General features: G+C 26.4%; 1 protein-coding gene and 2 long non-coding RNA genes across 4 annotated transcripts in view; 1 reads left to right on the forward strand and 2 right to left on the reverse strand.

Annotated features, from left to right (window-relative positions):
- The first annotated feature begins 1253 nt into the window (after positions 1-1253).
- Positions 1254-17189, forward strand: Mctp (multiple C2 domain and transmembrane region protein). 2 transcript variants are annotated; one of them, XM_074238365.1, is made up of 13 exons: positions 1254-1556; positions 4605-4891; positions 4978-5367; positions 6003-6275; positions 6462-6604; positions 7172-7363; positions 10565-10713; positions 10862-11267; positions 11431-11573; positions 11828-12187; positions 12366-12633; positions 13758-14083; positions 14578-17189. In XM_074238365.1, exons 2-13 carry the CDS (start codon positions 4843-4845, stop codon positions 14687-14689), a joined length of 2811 nt encoding a protein of 936 aa, XP_074094466.1. In that variant the 5' UTR covers positions 1254-1556; positions 4605-4842; the 3' UTR covers positions 14690-17189. The 2 variants fall into 2 exon arrangements, with proteins under 2 accessions (XP_074094466.1, XP_074094467.1); XM_074238366.1 differs by lacking the exons at positions 1254-1556; positions 4605-4891; positions 4978-5367; ... (1 more) ...; positions 6462-6604; positions 7172-7363 and adding an exon at positions 9023-10239.
- Positions 7382-12434, reverse strand: LOC141524466 (uncharacterized). The gene is made up of 4 exons (XR_012478709.1): positions 12298-12434; positions 11369-11548; positions 11123-11295; positions 7382-9006 (listed from the first exon to the last, which is right to left on the reverse strand). It is a non-coding gene; the product is annotated as an uncharacterized LOC141524466 (long non-coding RNA).
- The window catches only part of LOC141524467 (uncharacterized), a 57716-nt gene continuing 48096 nt past the window's right edge, over positions 13968-23587 (reverse strand). Inside the window, exon 3 of the long non-coding RNA XR_012478710.1 lies at positions 13968-14109. This is a non-coding gene — a long non-coding RNA (uncharacterized LOC141524467). The remainder of the gene's footprint in view (positions 14110-23587) is intronic.

Consider the following 23587-nt stretch of genomic DNA (forward strand, 5'->3'; position numbering starts at 1 on the left):
TGAATAATTAATAATAATAAATGTCGATTGAAATTATCGTTAAAAAAAAAAAAAAAAAAAAAAAAAAAAAAAAAAAAAAAAGGGTATACATTAAAAGCATAAAAAAAAAGCGTTAACGTGCCTTAGGTAAATTTTTTCCATCATGCTGGTCGTTAACTATGGGTTAATTGTAAGATATTTAAACCCAGGCGTTGCCGTGGATACCAGGTCATATAGTGTCACGTAACATATATTTATTTATACATATTTTTATTCCAGATGACCGCCGATAAAACAAATTAGTTGTACGCATAAATTAATTTCCCGCCTTCCGATCATTTGCATTGAAACTTGTTTCCGTCCCTCAGTACCCCCGACCCTTCTGTTCATTCTGTTCGGATCCTTTCACGCTTATCAGCAATTAAATCTCTATTTTCCATAGTAATTCCTAGTCTGATATAATGCCACACTGATATAATAATGTCATTTATTAATGCAACCAAAAGCTTGTTAAGATAATTAAATGGAACATCTATTAACAATTTAATTAATTAATCTCAATAATAATAATAACAATAATAAATAATAATAATAATAATAATTATGATAATATTGATATTAATAATTGTGTTTTATAGTAAATTAAAACAATTTTACTGAATAATAAGACAAAAATTTAATTCTTAAAAATATTTTTTAGAAGAAAATGTAAAATTGACTATATAAGTTTTTATAATTGAATTTTTTTTTTTAATCTGAACAGATAATTTTATAAAAAATTTTGCTAATGATAAAAAAAATAATAATAATAAAAATTGACGGAAAAAATTTATTACAATAAAAAAAAATTATTTCTTCATTTTTCTTCTTTCATATTTTATGTAAACTCAAATAATTGTGACAAATTGGTAAAAAATTTCCACAAAATATAAAAGAAGAAATATAATTAAAACTAAAAAAAAAAAATTGGTAAAAAATTTCTACAAAATATAAAAGAAGAAATATAATTAAAAGTAAAAAAATATCACTAAATAGAATAATAAATTTTATAACCAAAAAACCGGAAGAAATAACAAAAAATGAGTAGCCACCATGGCACATAATAGAGCATGAAATGTGCAACAAAACCCATAGACTCCTGCGCGTGTTTATTGATTTTTTAAAAAAGGTCTATTGTTAATAATATATTTTTTATCGTTTATTAGATATAATAATAATAACAATAATTATTTTCACGATTATTAAATATTTACACAGAATAAATAAAAGTATAAGAGTTTAAGGTATAAATGGATGTAAATATATAGATGGAAGCTTATGGGTCGATAGAGCCTCCTCCACCCACTAATTTTCCATCTTCGTTAGTTAGGTGCTTAGCGTGTTACAATTTTCCTGGTAGTTCTCTCTCGTAGACGAGTACGACTCTCGTGTGAGCATGACATGTAGGATTCTAGTCTACTCGGTACACTCTACACTAGGTGGTAGCTAGTTCTGAATTATCAGTTGCCCCGCGTACCGCGTTAACGAGTGTCGATTCGCGACCGAGATGGTCACGGTTCAACTTTACACGCTTTATGGTAATTTATATATATTTTTTTATTGTTTATCATCTTCACTTCATTAAATATATCATCATCATAATAGTAATATTATCATTATATAATATTCTATCACATCTCCTATATTCTTCCCTCGAGTGTTTCAATTTGATAATACAATATAACAATCCTTGAATTTATAATCGATTATTGTTGTTGTTTATTATGTAAATTAGACACGCGCCTTTTCATAATTATTTAATTGTATCTTACGTTATTTCATGCACAAACCCGGGGTGAATAAACTGTTTATTAAAAGTGGGTGTTTTGTAGTATGTTTTTATAATATATTTTAATTTATACAGGTGTTTTCCAAAGTTGTAAATATAAATGTGGATTGAGAGTATTTTTTTTACATTATTGATTTGACCTTTGGATTTGCCCTAGAATATTGTTCTATTGATTGATAATTCGGTTTTTCTTTTATGTATTTGATCTATTTTTGAATAATGGACTAAATAGTAAGTTTTGTGATTGTCATATCAAGAGACTTTTTTCTTCTTTTTTCAGAGTTATAGTGGGTTAGATATAAAAAAATAAGTTTATTTCAATTTTACTGGGATTTATTAGATATAAGTTTACTTTATTTTATTTCTTCTTCTTTTTTTTATGTTAGTCTTATATCAAAAAACTTGTGTCAAATATTAGAGTGATTCAATTTTTATAATAACTTTTTTAATAATAATAATAATAATAATAATAATAATAATTTTTTAACAAATAATTTTTAAAAAATATTCTTCTGAATAAATATATTTATTTTTTAATTTTTTCATTTAAGTAAAATTAAAGAAATTTAAGTTTTAACTTTTATAAATATCACTTCTAAAAGTAACAGATGTTTCACAAAAAAAATTTTTCAATACTAAAATTTTGTTGTTAGTAATAACTGTAAATATTATTTATTTTACTTTAATTATTAAAAAAAATAAATTATAGTAACTAAAGTAACTTAATTTATATATATAAAAAGAAGAAGAAGAAGAAAAACAAGTAACTCTATTAAAATAGCTTCATTAGTATAGTAAGTAATTTCTTATAATTATAGATAAAATATTCAAATTAAAGGTGGTATAAAGTACTTAAATTTCTACTAAATAGAGATTTTAAATTTAAAAATAGGATGCAATTACTTTTGTGAATTGTTAAAAATGTCAAAGTGTCTCAAGTGTGCTATACTTCTAGGCTTTGTTATTATACAAAGGAGTAATTTTTTTAATAAATTAAAGGTTTATGGGTATAAGGACTAGATATTAACTGATTACTCAATCAAGCAACGTCTTGTTGATTTAACCTTCTTCAAATTATAAGATATAAGTTAATTATAAGTACTCAAATGTCACAATTGAAGAATATATTTGTCTTTACACTCAGCAAATGATATCCTTAGCAAAACAACAATTTTTGATTTCACATTCAATATTTTTTTTTTTTTTTTTATTATTATTTCTAAATCCAACCTTTAAAAACTAATTATACAATTAATTAATTGTTTATTTATTTCTTCAGGCCTTGAGACTACGTTTTTTTAACATTTGAAATTTCGAAAAAATTATTTATTTATTAAAAAACATTCTAGCTGTAATCTTGCCAAAATAAGATACCGGCAAGTACATTAAAATACAAATCCCAAGATAATGATAATTTAATTTCAGTGAGATTCGATCACTGCTCTGTAGGGTCATAAATTTCTCACACTGATGTCGCATTTACACATTTAAGTAATCAATATCCTTTTTTTTACAGAAAATTTCAATTTTTAAATGTTACTAAACTTAGGATTATCATTTTACTTATCCTTTGAATTTATTCAAAAAGATCAAAGTTGATTTAACTTATAATTAAATATTGAAATTTTTACATAAAATCTTGTCTTTACGGTAACTTTGTCATTAATAAAATTATAAGTATAATCATAGAGTATGAAAATAAAAGCACGGTTGTATTAAAATTATAATAGCCTACTAAAAAATTGTGATAATCAATTTTTCGCTACTATAATTTTAACATCATAGGCTCATTATTTTATTATTTTTCTTTAGTACTCATGAAAAAATTTTTCATCATTGTGTGAATTTAAAATTATTAAGAAGTATATAAGTTGTTTTGATTTAAAAATTATAATAATTAATTTCTCTTTAATTTGATGTGATCTAAAAATAATACATAGAAATAATAATCCTAATAGTAATTAAATAGAAATAATTGAGTAATCAATCTTCAAATTACTTTATATAAAATAAATAGGGGATGTAATCTGACACTTTTGTCAGTGTGCTTTTTAATTATGTTGTGACTTATGACATGTGTAAGACCATGTAAGAGGGTTGGACAACCTTTGATTCTATAATCCACCTCATATATACCCTGGATGGGTACTCTGTTTCAAATTAAAATTTAATTACTAATATTTAGTGATTATTATGACATTGATAAAAAAATTAAATTTTGGAGAAAATGATTTTCTTGAGTCAAGAGAATAAAGTTTTAAAATAAGAAAATTTTCTTGATCAAGAATAATTTTTTAATTCAAGAATTTAAACTAAGTGAAAAAAAAATTCAGATAGTAGCTAGTATAATCCAGATTACAATGAGTATAATCCAGATAACAATGAGTATAATCTAGATTATAATGAGTATAATCCAGAAATCACGCAGTATAATCTGGATTTTTCTAGCTAGTGTCTGAAATTTTTTTTCACTACAGATATCACTGAGTATAATCTGGGATGATATCCAGTGTTATCTTGTTCTTTTCGTGTACTGTTAATTTACCTATATTTATTTTAGTACGCAATTTTTTTTTTTTTTTTTTTTTTTTTTTTAATGTGAGAATTATCAGCTATAGAGTTTTGAAATGAGACTATCAATTGTTTAATTTAATTTCTATACAACATTGTTTATATAATTCAATGATACTCGGATGCCACTTTTCATTGAAAAGTAATAATATTGAACATCAGTTTTAAATTGATAACAATAAGAAAATAAAAAAATTAAATAATGATATAATTTTTATATTTTTAGATTAAACCGGAGAATAAATGGAGAGAAATAAATGTATATAAATTTAAATCGGTCGATGGTGGTGAGTATTAAAGTTGAATATTCATTGAAACCATGCACCTCGCAGCAAATCGTATTGTTTATATCAAAAAACGTTTAAAAAAATTAAAATTACTATCAACAAATTATAAAATAAGCCGGCTAATAAATAAAAATTTAGAAAATAAAAAAAATACAACGATTAATACGCGTGTAAATAATGAGCAAGAGTGTGGAATTACTTTCTGGTTCCGAGAACGGTGAACAAGGTAAATACTTAAACAATTATATCACTACTACTAATAGGAATAATTAATCGATCAAATAAAATAAAATTGTAATTAACCAACTACAGGGCAAGAAGAAGACAGATCTCGTTTAAATTTAAACGGTAATAGGCAGTTGTCACGAAGTGCCACAGAATTACGAGTTAATAATGAAGAGTTGTCGACGGGCAGGGCGTCTTCGGCCCAACCCTCTCAGCACAGACACTCGCATGTCCAGCAACACCATCACCACCATCGGCACGTAGCGTCGGTGGCCCAGAGGACCCAGACCTTTTTTGCGACCCTCAAAAACCGGTGGGCAAGAGCTCGCAGCAAGGAGCGCAAAAAAGCCAAGGATGCTCACGATTCCACTCACAGTGTTGGTGTCGAGTCTGATTATGCTGCCGATTATTCTTCCGAGCACAGCAAAAGCTCTTCCACGACTCACAGTCCGGCTAAAATTGCACTCAATCATCCAGGTACTTTCTGAAATAATAAATTATAAATTATTAATTTTATTATGAATTATTACATACTTATTTGCATTTTAAATTATAAATTATTGATTTGGGTACTTAAACTCACACTCACTTGGTATTATGGAAATTAATTGGTACTTGAAGAATAAAAGAGATTTATGATTATTAGTGCGCCGCATTGCTGAGATACTTGCTTCCGATTTTAGTAGCATTTTAAGATGCAACATTTAAATTTTATTACATTTATGTCCTTGATGACTCATGAATTTTTATTAAATTTTTTATTTTCAGTTTACATTTAAAGTTAAAATTTATTGTTTACCTGAAAATAAAAAAAAAAAATTAAATATTGTACACTGAAAAAAAAATTAACTTGAATCAAGAAAAAAATTCTTGAAACAAGAAAATTTTCTTGGTCAAGAATAATTTCTTAATTCAAGAATTTATACTGAGTGAAAAAAAAAAAATTCAGATAGTAGCTAGTATAATCCAGATTACAATGAGTATAATCTAGATTATACTCATTATAATCTAGATTATACTCAAATTAAGAAGATGAAATTTTTCAAAATTATTTACTTGATTAAAGTAAAATTTTTTTTCTGTGTATTAATTAATTTAATTAAAAATTTCAGAATCTCCTCTAGCTCGTGGAAAATCATCCCTCGAAGACAGCCCGGGAAGATGCAGCGACAACTCATCGAAACTGTCAGCCCGAGCATCCCGGGATGCTCAAGACCCCCAAGACCCCATGTCAGGATCTTCATCAGCAGTTCCTTCGACGTATGAGAGCTCTCAGTCAAATGAATTAGCACGGCGACGCGAATTGGCATTGAGACAGCATGCATTTTTCCAGCTGCGTATGCACATTCGCCGAGGTGCCAATCTCGTGGCTATGGATCGATGCGGTACAATTTTCTAATCTTCATCTTCATCTTCTTTGATATAGAAGTGCTTTACACCCACTTTACCTAGATTACTCTTAACTTTGTTCCTTATAAATATTTAGTGTAAAAATTAAATGTCAGTTAATAGACGGTAATGTCATTTATCGATTCTATGTGTATGTATGGATGTTTTAAACTTTATTACAGGGGCAAGTGATCCTTATGTTAAGATAAAATGCTGCGGTAGATTGTTACATAAATCTCGGACAGTTCATCGTGAATTAAATCCAGTGTGGGATGAAAGTGTCACACTGCCTATTGAAGATCCATTTCAACCTCTTAATATTAAGGTATATTATTGTTATTTTTGATTGGCTCTCATGTTTTTGGATAAAATTTATATTTTATATTTTTTTTTGAAAGATACATAAAAAAATAAACAATTTAAAGAAAAAAAATTTTAATATCACAATTTTCTAAAAAATTTATAAATTTTTTTTTAAATTTGTAAAATTTGTTAAAATTGTGATAATTAATTTTTTTTTTAATTGTTTATTTTTTTATGAATTAAAAAAAACATATCAATAAAATCAAATAGAAATTTCGTTTAAAAAATAAAAAATTAAAATGGTTGACCCGACTTGTAAATATTTACCGAAATAAATTTAAGAAATTAAATTTTGATCATAGAATAAATTACCAATAATTTAATGAAAATATTTCACGGAAAAAAATTATAGAATGATTTAAAAAATAATTGATGAAAAAAACAAGCACTTGAGACGTGTACTTTTTAACTTTTTAAACTTACATTACAATTATTATTATTAAATAAAATAATCAATACGACTACTGTCTCATTATTGATTCATCAGAAGTTTGGTGACAAAAGTTGTAATTGAGTTTTCAAATTAAAGGTATTTGATTACGACTGGGGTCTACAAGATGATTTCATGGGCGCGGCGTCGCTGGATCTCACGCAATTCGATTTAGGACAACCTCATGATATTACTTTGAAGCTTAAAGACCCAGCAAGACCGCAAGTTCATCTTGGAGAGATATTCTTAACTGTAACTCTATGGCCGAGGAATCAGCAAGAAAAAGAGCAGGTAGTTTTATTTTTTAAATTCATGGACTGATGTTCGCGGTAAAGAGTTTACGAGATAGGACTCACGGCTGTTTCCTTTATGTGCATCCGGTTTTGTTTAGGTTATCGTGGATTTGTTTCCTGGTACTAATGCATTTTTACACTGATAAAAGTTAGTATCAAAGATATTTCATATTTATTTATGGAAGAAATTTCAAGTGCTATGTAATTTAAGAAATATGTGATGGAAGATGAGAAAAATGAACTTTTGATGAAAATGACAAGTGACCCGAATTTTTAACAAAAAATTCTTACAGTAGAATTTTTCTATTGAAAATTAGATTTTTAAATGAGGATATAATTTTATCTTTACATATTTATAAGTAAAATTATCGGTTGAATGATAATATTAATTTATTTAAAATTTAAATGTATTCCAATGTCGAATGTTTTTCATTATTCTCCTTTATAATTTTCTTTATTATTAGTTTAGTCAATAAAAAAATTTTATTATCGAACTATTAAATATTAGACTCGGTAGAGGATTATACGCAGTTAGAATTAAAAAAAAATTTTTAGACTTGAATGAAAACTTAAACGCTTTTTTCTCAAAACAAGATTTATTAAAAACTACTGATAAGATCAGTCTCTGATTTTTACACAATTTTTTTTATAATTGACCTAAGAATTAATATTTTACATTTTTATAAACAATTTAAGGCTAAAATTTTCATAAAAAGTCGACAATTTTTTTTTTTTTTTTTTTTTTTTTTTGTTAAAAATAGATATTTTTATAATTCCTTTGATTAATCACGAGACAATATTCTATATTAATGGAATTTTTTTTAATTTTAAAATTTTGATGATTCAAACTGAAGATTTCTTTTTTTTTAAGGTCTCCTAGAAATTATCTCCAGTAATTGTAAAAATTATTATTTGTAAAAAAACAGAACTTATAATTAAAGTTCAAATCACTACTGTCAGTACATAAATTTTTATATTAATCAATTAAAAAACCTCTTCAGAAAAAATTGCTTTTTTTCGGCCTTCCAAGTGCGTATAACTGATTATTAAAAAGAAGAAAACAAAAAAAAAATTTATTAAAAAATTCAAAAGCGCAAACTTTAAAATTAAAGTTGTGAACTGTAATTATTAATTAATTTCAAAGAATTCGTATAATCTCACAAATATTTGAAAACTAACAACTTTAATTACAAGTCTTTAATAGGCTAAAAATACCGATCAAAGCCACTAACTCAATGCCTGACATAAAATAATAATAAAAAGGCCGAAGCGAAGCTAAAAAAAATTTATTCTATCAAACTTTTCAATTTAATAAAAAAAAAAACCTTAATACAGATGAGCTCTTATAACATTTAAACTCTATAAGAACTCCATGATCCGCTTCTATTCACCATCAATACCTTCCTTTTCATTAGCTTCGTGTCTGATGATGTCGGATGACTAATGACGAATCCCGGAAATAGACTAACTTGTTGCGATAGCCAATTGAGTACCGTACGTATATTATCACCGTGTGTATGTTTCTTTTATTTTATTCGGAGTGGGAGGACTTTGCCCGTATTCGTAACTGTAAGCCGTAGATCCACATCTTTATCCACATTCGTTTCAGACCAACATTAAGTTAACGTGCACGCCACAATCCTAATATAAAATATATAATATACAATAATAATAAAAGTGACAAGTGATAATGATAACTAAAGGCCATCAATAAAGTTAATTACTTCAACTTATTTTTTTGGAGTAAAGTAATTTTTATCTTTTGGTCTTTACATCGAATTCTATTGAATATATAAACAATATTTATCATATTTATGTGTGTGTATTGAGTCCTACATATCCCCTCTTTAATTTAAATGTACGACTCAGTTAATTTAACATGTAACATGTAAAATATATATAACGTAACGTGTCGGAGTATATATCGTGTATCATATAATGATGATGTGTATGTTCATGTACAATTGAGTTTATTATTGAATACAAGGCGGCTTTATTTAATTCGTAGTAAGGCCTCGTAATAATAATTTTTATCTCTTCATTTTATTGGTCGGATTTTTTTTTTTTTAAGTGCATAATTGTCAGTTTTTATTACATTAAAAAAAATAATGACAAGTACTTTTAAAAATCCATTGCATGTTTGAAATTAATATGGAGAACGAACTGGGAAATAATAATGATAAAAAAGAGTGTGATGACAAAGTTAGTCATGAACATTTCTTCACGAGTGACGCAATGAGCGATGAAATAGGAAGAGAAAAAAAAAAAGAAGAAGTTAGTTTAAGAAATGTTGACGACAAAAGTAAACTTGAAGAAAAAGAAGAAGAAGAAGAAGAAGAAGAAGAAGAGGAGAAAAATGGAAACGCAAAAGAGGACAAAAAGTTGACGAGAAGAAAAAATGTCGGGAAGAGAAGATATGGTCTGAAAATGGACGAGGTGCAAAGACATAAAAAGTCGGTCCAGGCTTTCAAACAGTCGCTGGAAAAAAGGGTGGAAAGTATGGAGAGAATAATAGAGGATAGGGTCGAGAGGATTCTAGAGGAGAAGGCAGATAAACATCCCTGGTTGCAGCCGATAGAAACCTGGATTGTGGATAAATGCAAGAAGGATGTAAGGAAAGACAGGCTGCCCTTGATTTCCAAGGACTTCGAGGGTGAGGAGAATTCCAAGGGCGAAAAGGCAGAGCTAGATGGCGGCAATTTTGAGGTCGAGTTTAAAAATAATGGCGAGCATGAGGAGTTCATTAAAATAATATCCACGCCGGTTCCTGTTATTGAGATTCATGATAAACATAATGGAGAAAATAAACACACGCCTGATTTTATTGATAGACTCAAAGAAGGATGGAAAGAAAAAGTTGAAGATGTTACGAGGGTATTTTTTTTTTTTTTTAGAGTTGAAAATATTAGAAAAATTTGTGATACTGAAATTAGCAGACATTTAACAATTTTTGGAATTTTTTCTTAAATTAAATTAAAAACAAAAAAAGTATTTTTAGAAAAATTTTTCTCTGAATTTTTTTTAAATAATTTTTTCAATAAAAAATTGTCAGATATCTGCTAATTTAAATTTCACAACAAATTTCTTGATTTTTTTTTTAAATTAACTGGATAAAAAAAAATTTGTTAGATATTATTTAAAATGTTTATATAAGAGTAAAAATAATTGATAAAAAAATAATCAAAAAATTTGTTTACAGTACTTCCAGAGAACAAACAGATTAGCAGACGTTAACCGGCGACTAAAATCACAAATATGGAGTTCTGTTGTCACAATTGTTCTCGTCGAAGCCAAAAATTTATTACCTATGGACATCGACGGCCTTTCGGATCCTTACGTTAAATTTAGGTATTTATCATATAAAATAAACAATTAAATTTATAAATAACTGCTTATCAATATTCTGCTCCTTGCACCACTTGAAGACAATAAATTAAAAATATTTGATAAAAAAATTTATTATGAATAAGAATAAAAACAAAAACTTTTTCCTCAGACTGGGAACTGAAAAATATAAATCAAAGGTCGTAAACAAAACGATAAACCCCGTGTGGCTCGAGCAGTTTGACCTCCATCTGTACGAAGACCCTTATCTGGGTCAAGAACTGGAGGTTACGGTATGGGACCGAGACAAGGGTCACCAAGATGACTTGATGGGCAGAACTACCATTGACTTAGCGGGATTGGAGCGCGAAACGACCCATAGGATTTGGAAAGAACTGGAAGATGGGGCTGGAAGTATTTTTCTTTTACTTACTATCAGTGGTACGACTGCCAGCGAAACTATTAGTGATCTTGCTGCCCATGAAGAAACTCCTCAGGAACGCGGTCGGTTCGAAGTTAGATATTCCCTCTGGAATTCGTTGCAAAGACCCCGGGATGTTGGGCATCTTACTGTTAAAGTTAGTACTTTTGCTATTTATTATTTATCTGTAATTTAAAATTGAAAAATTAACTTTCAATTTGATTTTTATATGTCTCAATAATTAAAAAATATACTTACCCTGTTTTAAAATTTATTTCAAATAAATATCCACGTTCTTAATCAAGAATTTTCTCTTCTAGGTCTATAGAGCACAAGGGCTTGCTGCTGCTGACTTGGGAGGAAAAAGTGATCCTTTTTGTGTCCTGGAATTAGTCAATTCACGGTTACAAACCCAGACTGAGTACAAAACTCTGGCACCTAATTGGCAAAAAATTTTTACTTTGTAAGTTCATTAGTATATTTTAAGAGTTTACGCATTTAGAAGGTAGCAATTTTTTTCTGAAGAGAATTTTTAATTGATTAACATGAAAATTTATATACTATAAGTACATTGCGAAAATGAATTAAAAAAATGGAATTTTTGATTGTTGGATTAAAATTTTAGATAAAAAAATTTGAAATTTTAATTTTTTGATGACTGTTGAAAATTTTATATTTTAATAAATTAATTAATAATTTATTATTAAAATGTTTCAGTAACGTCAAAGACATAAATTCGGTATTAGAGGTGACAGTGTACGATGAGGACCGTGATCATAAAGTTGAATTTTTGGGCAAAATAGCAATTCCATTACTGAAAATCCGGAACGGTGAAAAAAGATGGTACGCATTGAAGGATAAAAAATTACGCGGACGTGCAAAGGGAAATTTTCCACAAATTTTACTGGAGCTACGCGTGGTCTGGAATGTCGTGAGAGCATGCATTCGCACTCTGAACCCAAAAGAAAAGAAGTACATGGAGCCTGAGATAAAGTTCAAGCGACAAGTTTTTTTGCGCAATGTACTGAGACTCAAGGCTATTATTATGTATTTCATTGATCTAGGAAAATACATCCAGTAAGTTTATTTGATTACAAAAGGCAAATACGAATATATAGAGTTGGTATTCAAATAATAACTGTGCCAGTTAACTCTGGTTACGTTGTTAGTTGACTATAATTACTCACCAAGCTGCTATTTACTGTTTTAACTTCACTATTATTATTACATTATTTATTCGTTATTTTTTTCACAGAAGCTGCTGGGAATGGGAGAGTAAAACGCGGAGTATTGTTGCTCTTGTACTGTTCGTCCTCGGGTGCTATTACTTTGAACCTTATATGATTCCTGTCGCAGCGCTCTTGATTATGCTTAAATATTGCTGCGTTTCATTGTTAACCAGCACTTCTAGTTCTTCATCTTCATTTCAAGTTCATTCTATTGCTCATGATTCGGATTTTAATTCTGATGATGGTCCGCCTACTCCAGGAGATGATGATGATGATGAAGATGATAAAGATAAGGTATTACATCCCAAAGTGTTTTTTCTTAAATGTCTGTTCAAAGCAGTGTTGGGTAAAAAAATTTTTTTTGGTTATTATTATTTAATTTTTCAGAAGAATTAATAATTAGAAAAAAAATATTACTGTTTTTAAAAAGTTAGCAATGAAAAAAAAATATTTATATAATTTTTCTGAGAAATTTATTAGAGAGAAATTATTACTAAATTTTCTGAAAAATAAGCAACTAAAGCTAATTATCGAAAATGCTAATATTGCTTAACACTATTTCAAAGTCGGTGAGCAAGATTTATCGGAAACGAATGATAAGATCAATCTCAAATTTTCAAACAATTTTCTCAACTGTATTTTTTGATAATTGATCCAATGATTAATATTTTACATTTTTATAAACAATTTAAGGATGGAATTTCCATCGAAAACTGATATTACAGTCACAAAGTTGCTAGTAATAATTAAAATTCAAAGTTACTACTATCAGTATATTCATTTTCATATTAATCAATCAAAAATTCTCTTCAGAAAAAAATTATGAAAAGTGTAAAAGTATAAATGTAGCAAATATGATTCATACAATTTTTTTCTTATAATTGAAATTATATGTTGCTTCAATATATATTATAATTTTGATTTCATCATTGTACTAATAGGAATATTATCGCTTCGTAATCGTAAGAATGTAGCATTAAAATGAATGTATTTATTTTTGTGATTTCAATAACGTTTTAAGAATAGTAAACAATAGCAAACAATTCGACAGAATAAATTCAGAATTTAAAATAGTATTTTACAGAAAGTTTTACGCATTTGCATTAATGTCAAATCTTTATCGCATTTTTACGGCATTGTCAAAATTGCGAGAAAGCGAAAAATGTTTGATGTAATAGCTTCTTACATAAAATTGCAGACAGACGTTTAACTTTTATTTTTATTTCGTAATAATGCTATCTTTACAAGCTTGTTAAATCTGTGATTTAATGTTATTATACCTTGAAGTACGGTATCAATCTTCAGCTGGCTGATTTACCGAGCAATAATTCACATTTTTTGTTAACTAATGACGTTAATTATAATTTTAAGATTGATGAGTGTATAATTATTTATGAATTTTTGTATTAATCTTACAGGAAGAGAAGAAAAGTCTAAAAGAGCGATTGCAAGCAATTCAAGAAGTGACGCAGACAGTTCAAAACTCAATTGGCTACATCGCGAGTCTCTGCGAGCGAGTTAAAAATCTCTTCAACTTCACCGTACCTTACCTGAGTTACCTGGCGATGATCCTAACTGTTCTTGGTAGCATTGTGTTGTACTTGGTGCCCATACGTTACTTAATTTTGGCCTGGGGAGTCAATAAATTCTTCAGGAAACTTCTGAGGCCCCACTCAATTCCGAACAATGAAGTTCTGGATCTTATTTCTCGATTGCCTGATGATGAAGATCTTCTTAGTTACAGGTAAATTTTTCATCAATCATCAGAATCTGGAATCAATACAAAAAATACAAAAATTAATAATATTAAATTATATTCCAACAAATAATTATTCCAACAAAATGATTGTTGTTACACAGAAAGAAAAAAAGTCTTGAGTCAAGCGTAAATTTTTTTAAATCAAAAAAATTTTAAGGAAGACTATAATTTTTTTAATGAAGTTAAAATTTTTTGAACGAAATTAAATTTTTTTAAACCAAGAAAATTTCTTCTTGCTCCAAAATAATTTCAGTCTTCTTTATAATTTTCTTGGTTCAAGAAATTTTTTTTTTTCTTTGTATGATAACAGATTGATTTAGTAGTATTAAAAGCTAATCAATTTATTACCATAAAAAAATTCAATAGTTGCTACTACATATTTTCCTCCAACTTTTACTTTCATTAGTTTAAAAAAAGTAATTTTTGTGAATTAAGATAAATTAATCTATTTCCGAGTTAATTTTAAAACTAAATTTCAGAGAGTTAAAACCAATGCCAACAGCAGATTGTGAAAAAGCGTCAACATCAAGTCCCAGTAGTAATGCAACGTCAAGAAGAGAACAAAGAAAAAGACATAACAAAGCCGCGTAACGAAATGCCCCGCGGCCATCGGATGTCGCGGGAACGCGGACTACAAACATCCTTAGATCAGTTCTAACACGTGGTAATAAATTATTGTCTTATCAGTATCGTCGTAAAAACTCAACAGATTCAAAAGATAAAGACTGATAATTATTATCATGAATATTTATGAATTAAGGATAAGACACGTAATTTATTGATTGCTGTTGACGGAAATTTTTTTTTCTAGTCAATGTTTCAAATAATTATTAGTAAATAAGAGTGAAATAAAATGCAGAAAGTCGTTAAATCTGTGATTGACAAGGGACAAGAGGGAGGTATTGATTGTGCTGTTAGTTAGTTAGTTAGTTAGTTAGTCAGTCAGTCAGTTAGTTAGTTAGTTATTAGTTATAATATTTTAGAGATACTTATTAAATAGCTAATTTAATTCTCGATCGACGAAAAGAAATTCTTGGTCGCTTTTATACGGCTAGTTTAATTATTATTTATTAAAATTTTTTTTTTCTGTAGGGTTTATAGGATTGATCTATTTAGTAATTGATAAATTGTTAATGTGGATTATTAAAATTATTATTATTGTTAATATGATTATTATTATTATTATTATTATTATTATTATTATTATTATTATTATTATTATTATTATTATTATTATTATTATTATTATTATTATTATTATTATTATTATTATTATTATTATTATTATTATTATTATTACAATGACAGTCGGTTGAGTAACAAATTATTGTACGATATGAAAAGGGTTATAAGTAAATGAATAGTTAATAATTAAGACTGTCAATAATTGCGTCCATCGATGTCATTTAGGATATGCAATTTTTAAACACGCGTTGTTTATACCTATGTGATTTTTAATCAATTAATATTGTTAATAATTCTTAAGTCGTATAAAATATGTATTTTATTTGTTTGATGAATTTTTTAGAATTAATATTTTTACAATGATTCTGATTTATAACTGTAACACTTTTTTAAATTTTATAAAAAAAATTTATTTTAATTTAAAAAAGCAAAAAGATTGATTTAAAAAAGTAAAGGTTTATTTTTCAGTTTAAGAATTTATTGTAGTTTTGAAAGATACGATTTGAGAATTATTGATAATTATATTATAAATAAATAAATTAAAATAATTGAATAAAAAATATATCGATACCCAGCACCGGGACTGGCTAAGACGCAAAACAAACTGAAATAAATAAATAAAAGTAAAAAATTTTATATGGAAAAATAAAAATATTTATCTCGACGAAATTAGTCGATCTTCTTCAAACTTCTCTTTATCAAACAATCTAATTAATTATAAATATTGAAATCAATAAATAAAATAACGAACTATCATAAATTTTTTTATCAACGAACCTATTTAAGTGCTTCATTCATAATTCAGTATTTTTTAATAAAAACTACTCACACACTTGACACTTACACGCATTTATTTTCATTTGAGATAGTTGATTGAGTAATTAGACTTTTTTTTTTTTTTTTTATGAATTAAAACAGAAATTGTATTAACGAGTGTTATACATTGATATTATAGTCAGATTATAGTCTTTTTTCTATGTATTTTTCTACTCTCTGTTTTGTATTTGTCTACCAGTTAGTATTAATTAATTACTTAATTAATTTTAAAAACTACCTAATAAAGTAATTATTGAATATTTTAGTGTATACAATTTTTTCTATCTCTTTTAAACTCTCTTCTGACAAATTTTAAAGTCTTCAATAAGTTCTTTCTTCATTGGATCATTACAATTACATTACACAATTTATACATATAAATATATTTAAAATATATCGATGAATAATTACTATATTGACAAAATTAAAGTACACATTAACACATAATCATGCGCGCAAAAAATGATTAAAGAAATGAATCAACTAAGAAAAGTAATTAAATATATTTTTTATTGTGAAATATTAAAGAGTTTTTTTAAATTTAAATTTTGTGGAGGCAGAAGAATAAATTAGACAGAAATAAATAAAATAAATGGTGAATGATAAATTATAATATAAGCGATTAAGTCGGTCCGATTAAAAATCTCGCACTAAAAGCTTTCAAAACTCTTTTATTAAATTAATGAATAATTAAAAAAAAAATAGCTGAAAATTTTGAAGCAATCTGTGGTTCAAATAGTGACTCTATTTCATTTGTATTTAATCTGTAAATAATAAATTTAAATAAAACGAAGCGCACTTGTTGAAAATAAAAAAGGTGCACGAATCTTCGTTTGATTATTTCGACTGATAGAAAAAAAAACAATTTATAATTATATATGTTATTATATAAGTTGGTTACAAGAGAATCGAATTATTGAATTTTAAAATATTGTGGATATTTATAATACTAACGATGTTCTGTTAAAAGTTGCGCTTTATTGTTAAATAAATTTGCGTACTTATTGAAAATAAAAATAAAAATAATAAATTTAATAAATTCAAGAGTCATTGTTATATTCGTGATAAATAAAGATTGATTAAAATCTCATCCTATTGTTTTACTAAATACTTATTTAATACTTCAAACTACCAATGCTTTGAATTCCAAATATTTCTTCCCAAACATTTTCCAATGACACCAATTTTTTTATACTTTAATTCATCCATATTGCGGTCACATAGTTTCCTCCTTCTTTTACCAGCTAAAACTTTTCACAGCTAAAACTTAAAAAGTTAAAAGAAATGTTTCTTCCCAAAGAAACATGCAGAATAAATTTACAGGTTTTTTACAAAAATAAATTAAAAAAAAAAAATACTTTATAAATAAACATTTACAGTTAATTCATTTTACCACTGTCTCATAACTCAAAAGGATAATTAATTTCCTCGGAAGTCTAAATAAAAAAAAAAAATAATATACAATTACTAAAATCATTAGCATAAACATATAAATGCCACCGAATCACATTTCCTTAAATTTTTATAACGGCAAACGGAGAAAGTGAAGAGATACTTTTTTATTATTTTTTGCATGAGATAATTGTTGTAAATGTATAAATTTCTCATACATTTTTTTTTTTTTATTATTTTGTCATGTTACGTACGTCAACGTGAGAACTTGTTTTCATTCTCATTTTTATTCTTAATATAACTTAATTATTATTATTATCAAAATTAAAAATTATCATCTAAATAAAAGAATGAAAAAAATTTTTCGATAATTTATTTTATAGTGAAAATATTTTTCAAAATTGATTAAAAAAAAAATTCAAATTATTTATACTGTTAATTAAAAATATAAAAAAAATTTTGTGTTAAAAATTTTTATGTTAAATATTTAACACTTTTTTGTATTAATTTAACACAATAAATGTTAAATTTACACATAAAAGTGATAAATATTTAACACAAAATTTTTTGACGCAATGACACAAAATTTTTTACTGTGCATTATTATTGATACTAAATTTTCTATAATAAAATTACTGTCATCTATAATTCTAAAAAAACAAAAAAGCTATAAACAATAAAAATCTATAACAGACGGGCCTTCAAAAAAAATTATATATATATACAAAAAGGTATAAACGGCCTAGACCTTGTTCGACGGTGAAAGTAAAGGCCGTGTCAATCTTTAACTTGTTACTTGTATTATCATCATTACATTATATATTTTTTATTTACTTTTAAAGTAAAGACTCTTCTATTATTATATTATATTATGTCTAGTCGGACATGAACGTCGCATCGTATCTGACATTGACAATATTTCCCGATTGGCCATGACTTAGAACGTCATTTAATAAATATGTACCCATATATACCGAGTAATAATAATCGTTGAATTGGATTACTCGCCGGTAATTGACAGATTTATTTGTTCGTGTTTTTTATTCATAAATAATAAATGAAAAATGTTTCATGTTTATCGTCGAAAGTTTTGTTAAAAGATCCGGTTGATCCAGTTTTCATTTTATTTTCCTTGATAGCCGCTCAATGTCAAGGTACTTTGCATCTTTAATGCAGAGTAGAGATGAAAGATGAAAGCACGCTCATGTTTGTATAATATCAACAAAATTAATGTATATATAGATATTAATATTGAGGTAAAGTATTTAAGTATTATATGAGAGTTGGATAAAAATGGTGATGTATTAAAATTTCTAAAGCGATTGTAAAAACGTAAGTTGCGTGTGACCTGTTCCGCGTTCGTGCTGAGAATTTATTCGGTGGGTGGTAATCAGATTCGGTTAAATTAATATAAGTTGCCTAGCTTCGGCTACAACGATAACTACAAGTGACTAAAATGCACAATTAAATGTAATGGATAAAACACTTATGGTCAGTGAAAAGATCTGTAAGCGAAGTTATAAGTTGGTTTGCTGAACTAAACGCAAGAACTAATGTAAGAATGAGAAGTAAGAAGTAAGGTGTAGTTACAACTTACAATATAAATACATATAATAATGATAATAAAAATAAATAGTAGGTCAACCACACCGTCCGAGGAATGTGGGTCAAGTTTGCGGCTTCGGACATCCGTTGTCAGACCGGTCTTCTTTCTCTTCCTCTTAGTTTTTGAGTTATAGCAATAAGTATCGAGAAATTAATTCCCGCGCTTTATTTTTTGTTACGCGAGTTGTCTTAAAAAAAAAAAAATTCATTTAATGGCTTATTTTGGTGAGGAATAATTTATTTGTTTAGGAAATTAAGAATATGAGTTGTGGAGAAAAGTCAAAATTTTAAAAAAATTTTTGTGAACTTGATAGATTTTTTATTTTAAATATTCAATTAATTGAGATTGATTTTTTTTAATAATTTTGAATAAATCAAAATTATTATAGGGTAAAATTAATCATAAATTTTAATTTTTTATCAACAAAAATCATTTTTTTTTAATTTTATAAAACATTACTGTTACCAAGTCAACAAAGGAAATTTCATTTTTTTTTTTGCAAAAAAACTTGACAAGTTTTCTTGATAGCTATTTTTTAGCTCATTTGCGCTCAACTCACCATCGTTCAAAAATACATCAATCGAAAAATTTTGAAAAAAAAGTGATAAAAATAAAAAAAATTAAGCTCGAAAAAAATCGAAGCTCTTGAAAATCTAATCAATCATTTTATCACTTAAATTCTAACATTCATCGAATAAGTTCGATTAAAAATTTTAAATTGCATCAATATTTTTTTTTATTTTCTAAAACCAGAATTTTTTGACAAATTCTCTCTATAGTAATTTATTTGCTAAGAAATCCTAAAAATTACCATGTAAAAGTTAATTTCAGTAACATTAAAGTAATTAATTTTATTTAATTAAATATAGTAATGTTAAAATGATTTATTATTTTTTAAAATTTATTATTTATCAACAAGATTTAAAAACAAAATAGTATTTATCAAAATTTGGTTTAATTTTGCGAAGTCAAAAATTTTGGAAAAATATGATCAATATTTCAGATGAATTTTTTGATAATAATTTGGCATATGAAAATTTTTTTTTAACAATGAATAAATTTAAAAAATCAAGCAAAATTTCTAACAGTTTTCTAACAAATAATATCAATAAAATAATTTATCTTTAACCAGAAAAAATGAATATTTAATTTAACATCGACATAAATATGAATGTCTCAAGATCTATATACATACATACATACATCTGACATGAATATAAATTTTTTTTTTGTCTGGGTCCACATACCCAAGAAGTGAAAGTAAGATCATACTCTTACCTCTCACCAATAACAACTTAAACTCACTGCGCCTATAAATAAAATTAAACATTATTATATATTACAATATATATATAGACATTTAAAATTCTCCGAGAACACTTTTCAATTACGATCTCAATCTATCATCCATTAAAAACTAAATAAAGCACTCTACTCGGTTAAGTATCGCTATAAGTTAAAAGTTAACAGTTGGAATGTTTAATTTAAATTTAAATACCGCCCGATTATTATTATCATTTTAGATGATTTTTCATTGGTGAGATCCAGACCAAGACTCATTATCTTTAATGTCGATCACAAAAGTCAACAAAATAAACTATTTATAGGGTAATAAGGCAATGAAATGATAAATAATGAATAATAAGTTAAGTAGCGATGAATTAAATGCTAATGAAAACTCGAATCCATAAATATATTATGGTATGGTTAATAAAATAATTTATAATAAAAAATAATAACAGAGAAAATAGTTTCGCATGGTGAGCCACGTTCGCGATATAATATATAATATATATAATATATAATAATAATAATTATTGCGGAATTTAAAATATAAATAGCAATAGTGAAGAATCGTGACCTACTTCCGGTCAAGTTCATTGCTCATCTGTTCGTTGCGGGTTTAACAAGCTTCAAGCTCGTCTTCATATTATTATATTATATTATATTAATAACTAGTCATTTAACCTTTGGTTACTTTGGTGGTATAGGTGGATAAGTAACGCGACTTACTGAGTTAAATCCGCGAAACCTCTGGCAGATTACCATTCTGCGGTGTAAAATCACGTTTAAATATTTCTCTTATCTTAAGATCTGATGAATGCTATAGTTAACTTTTATTTTATTTATATTTAGATTTAATATGACTACTTGTACTTTTGTTTAACTACAGACTGCACCGCTAATGGAAGAATTAAGTATTAAGTATCAAGTAGACGCTTGTAGTTGGTAATTTAGCATTTTGAGTTATTTGTTGAGCGCTACATAGATCTAGAGAAATTTGGTGAATAGTCCGTAGAAAATTTATGTAATTATAGTATAACTATTGTCATTGTTATGGGTGTTGATACTTTCTGTTTTAGGAATTTCTATTAGAAACTATTAGGTGATTTTTTTATTTTATAAAAAAATTTTATATGAAAAAATAAAAATATTTATCTCGACGAAATTAGTCGATCTTCTTCAAACTTCTCTTTATCAAACAATCTAATTAATTATAAATATTGAAATCAATAAATAAAATAACGAACTATCATAAATTTTTTTATCAACGAACCTATTTAAGTGCTTCATTCATAATTCAGTATTTTTTAATAAAAACTACTCACACACTTGACACTTACACGCATTTATTTTCATTTGAGATAGTTGATTGAGTAATTAGACTTTTTTTTTTTTTTTTTTATGAATTAAAACAGAAATTGTATTAACGAGTGTTATACATTGATATTATAGTCAGATTATAGTCTTTTTTCTATGTATTTTTCTACTCTCTGTTTTGTATTTGTCTACCAGTTAGTATTAATTAATTACTTAATTAATTTTAAAAACTACCTAATAAAGTAATTATTGAATATTTTAGTGTATACAATTTTTTCTATCTCTTTTAAACTCTCTTCTGACAAATTTTAAAGTCTTCAATAAGTTCTTTCTTCATTGGATCATTACAATTACATTACACAATTTATACATATAAATATATTTAAAATATATCGATGAATAATTACTATATTGACAAAATTAAAGTACACATTAACACATAATCATGCGCGCAAAAAATGATTAAAGAAATGAATCAATTAAGAAAAGTAATTAAATATATTTTTTATTTTGAAATATTAAAGAGTTTTTTTAAATTTAAATTTTGTGGAGGCAGAAGAATAAATTAGACAGAAATAAATAAAATAAATGGTGAATGATAAATTATAATATAAGCGATTAAGTTGGTCCGATTAAAAATCTCGCACTAAAAGCTTTCAAAACTCTTTTATTAAATTAATGAATAATAAAAAAATAACTGTCCATAAGTAATTGAAATATTATAAGGCCTCTTCTGATTCATAATTTTCTCACAGAGTACTAATTATTCAGAGTAATAATCATTAGATAATCGTTACAGAATGACAAAAATATGAGTCATAGGTCGCCGTGAGAAACATACTCTCTATTGAATGGTGATCATACAAGCGAATTAATATTGCCATTCACTTTTACTCCTTCGGACAATTCGATTCTGTGTAACTAATAAATATTTTCTCAGCATTCAATAGAATTTAAAAAAAATGAAAAAAATTTATAAAATCAAACAAATTGAAAGAGAACAAAACAACAAATTAAAAAAAATGCAAAGGCCAAAAAAACAGGATTACATGATAAACCCACATTAAATCCTGTATCAAACTGTACTCTATTGTGTATCAGTGTACAGTCTAGGGAAAAGATATTTATCGTTCGACTTAGAAAAATTCGAAATCCGTGTCACGATTTCTTGCGTCGTGCCGGTTGACTCGTGCCGGTCGATTCACTTTGTAATCAATTCCGTCTTTAGTTTATATATTAAAGAATAACAACAACAATAGTAACAACAGTAACCGAGTAAGCTTGAAAAAACGCTTAATCATAATATGATAAATTTCCGTATGATTAGAAAATTAATAATAAAAATAAATTACACTAAATTAATAATAAAACTCAAACAAGCTTAACATAATGAAGTCATTGTACTTTTTTTCATGTCAGGCTTCTATTATATTTTTTTTACTTAGAGAAAGCGACCCGCCTTCAAAGTAAAATGCATTCCATCATACGAGAAGAAGAATGCACACTTCTGTTTATTGTTCTATTTATTTTTTAATTTTAGTCAATTTGAGATTAAATAATTTTCCGAAAATTTCCGAATTGATTACTTCAACTATACAGATCCTCACGTTGCCTGTTTTGACGAAACTACATATATTTACAAGAGTTATTTTCTGTATGCTTAATAATTACGTCGAACAAATGATTCCTTAAATCAGAAATCCGGATCGTCATCATTTTAAGGAAACGTCATTTGAGGATACGTTGGATAGTAATTTTAAAAATATTTTTTTTCCGTATTGGAAAATCCAAAAGACGATTCACAATTTATAAAAATTAAAATTATATTGCTAATTAATAGAGTAAAGGGCAAAAAGATGAAAATTTATAAATAAATATTGATATAATTT

Source organism: Cotesia typhae, unplaced genomic scaffold (genome assembly GCF_013202065.1).
Source record: "Cotesia typhae breed Kobodo isofemale line unplaced genomic scaffold, CoteBio_Ctyphae contig_22, whole genome shotgun sequence".
Classification (NCBI taxonomy): Eukaryota; Metazoa; Arthropoda; class Insecta; order Hymenoptera; family Braconidae; genus Cotesia; species Cotesia typhae.

Coding starts and splice junctions, on each gene's coding strand:
- Mctp (XM_074238365.1), top strand. CDS start 4,843: ATGAGCAAGAGTGTGGAATTACTTTCTGGTTCCGAGAACGGTGAACAA. Junction 12,188..12,365: donor GATCTAGGAAAATACATCCA/GTAAGTTTATTT, acceptor TTTTTTTCACAG/AAGCTGCTGGGAATGGGAGA. Junction 12,634..13,757: donor ATGAAGATGATAAAGATAAG/GTATTACATCCC, acceptor TTAATCTTACAG/GAAGAGAAGAAAAGTCTAAA.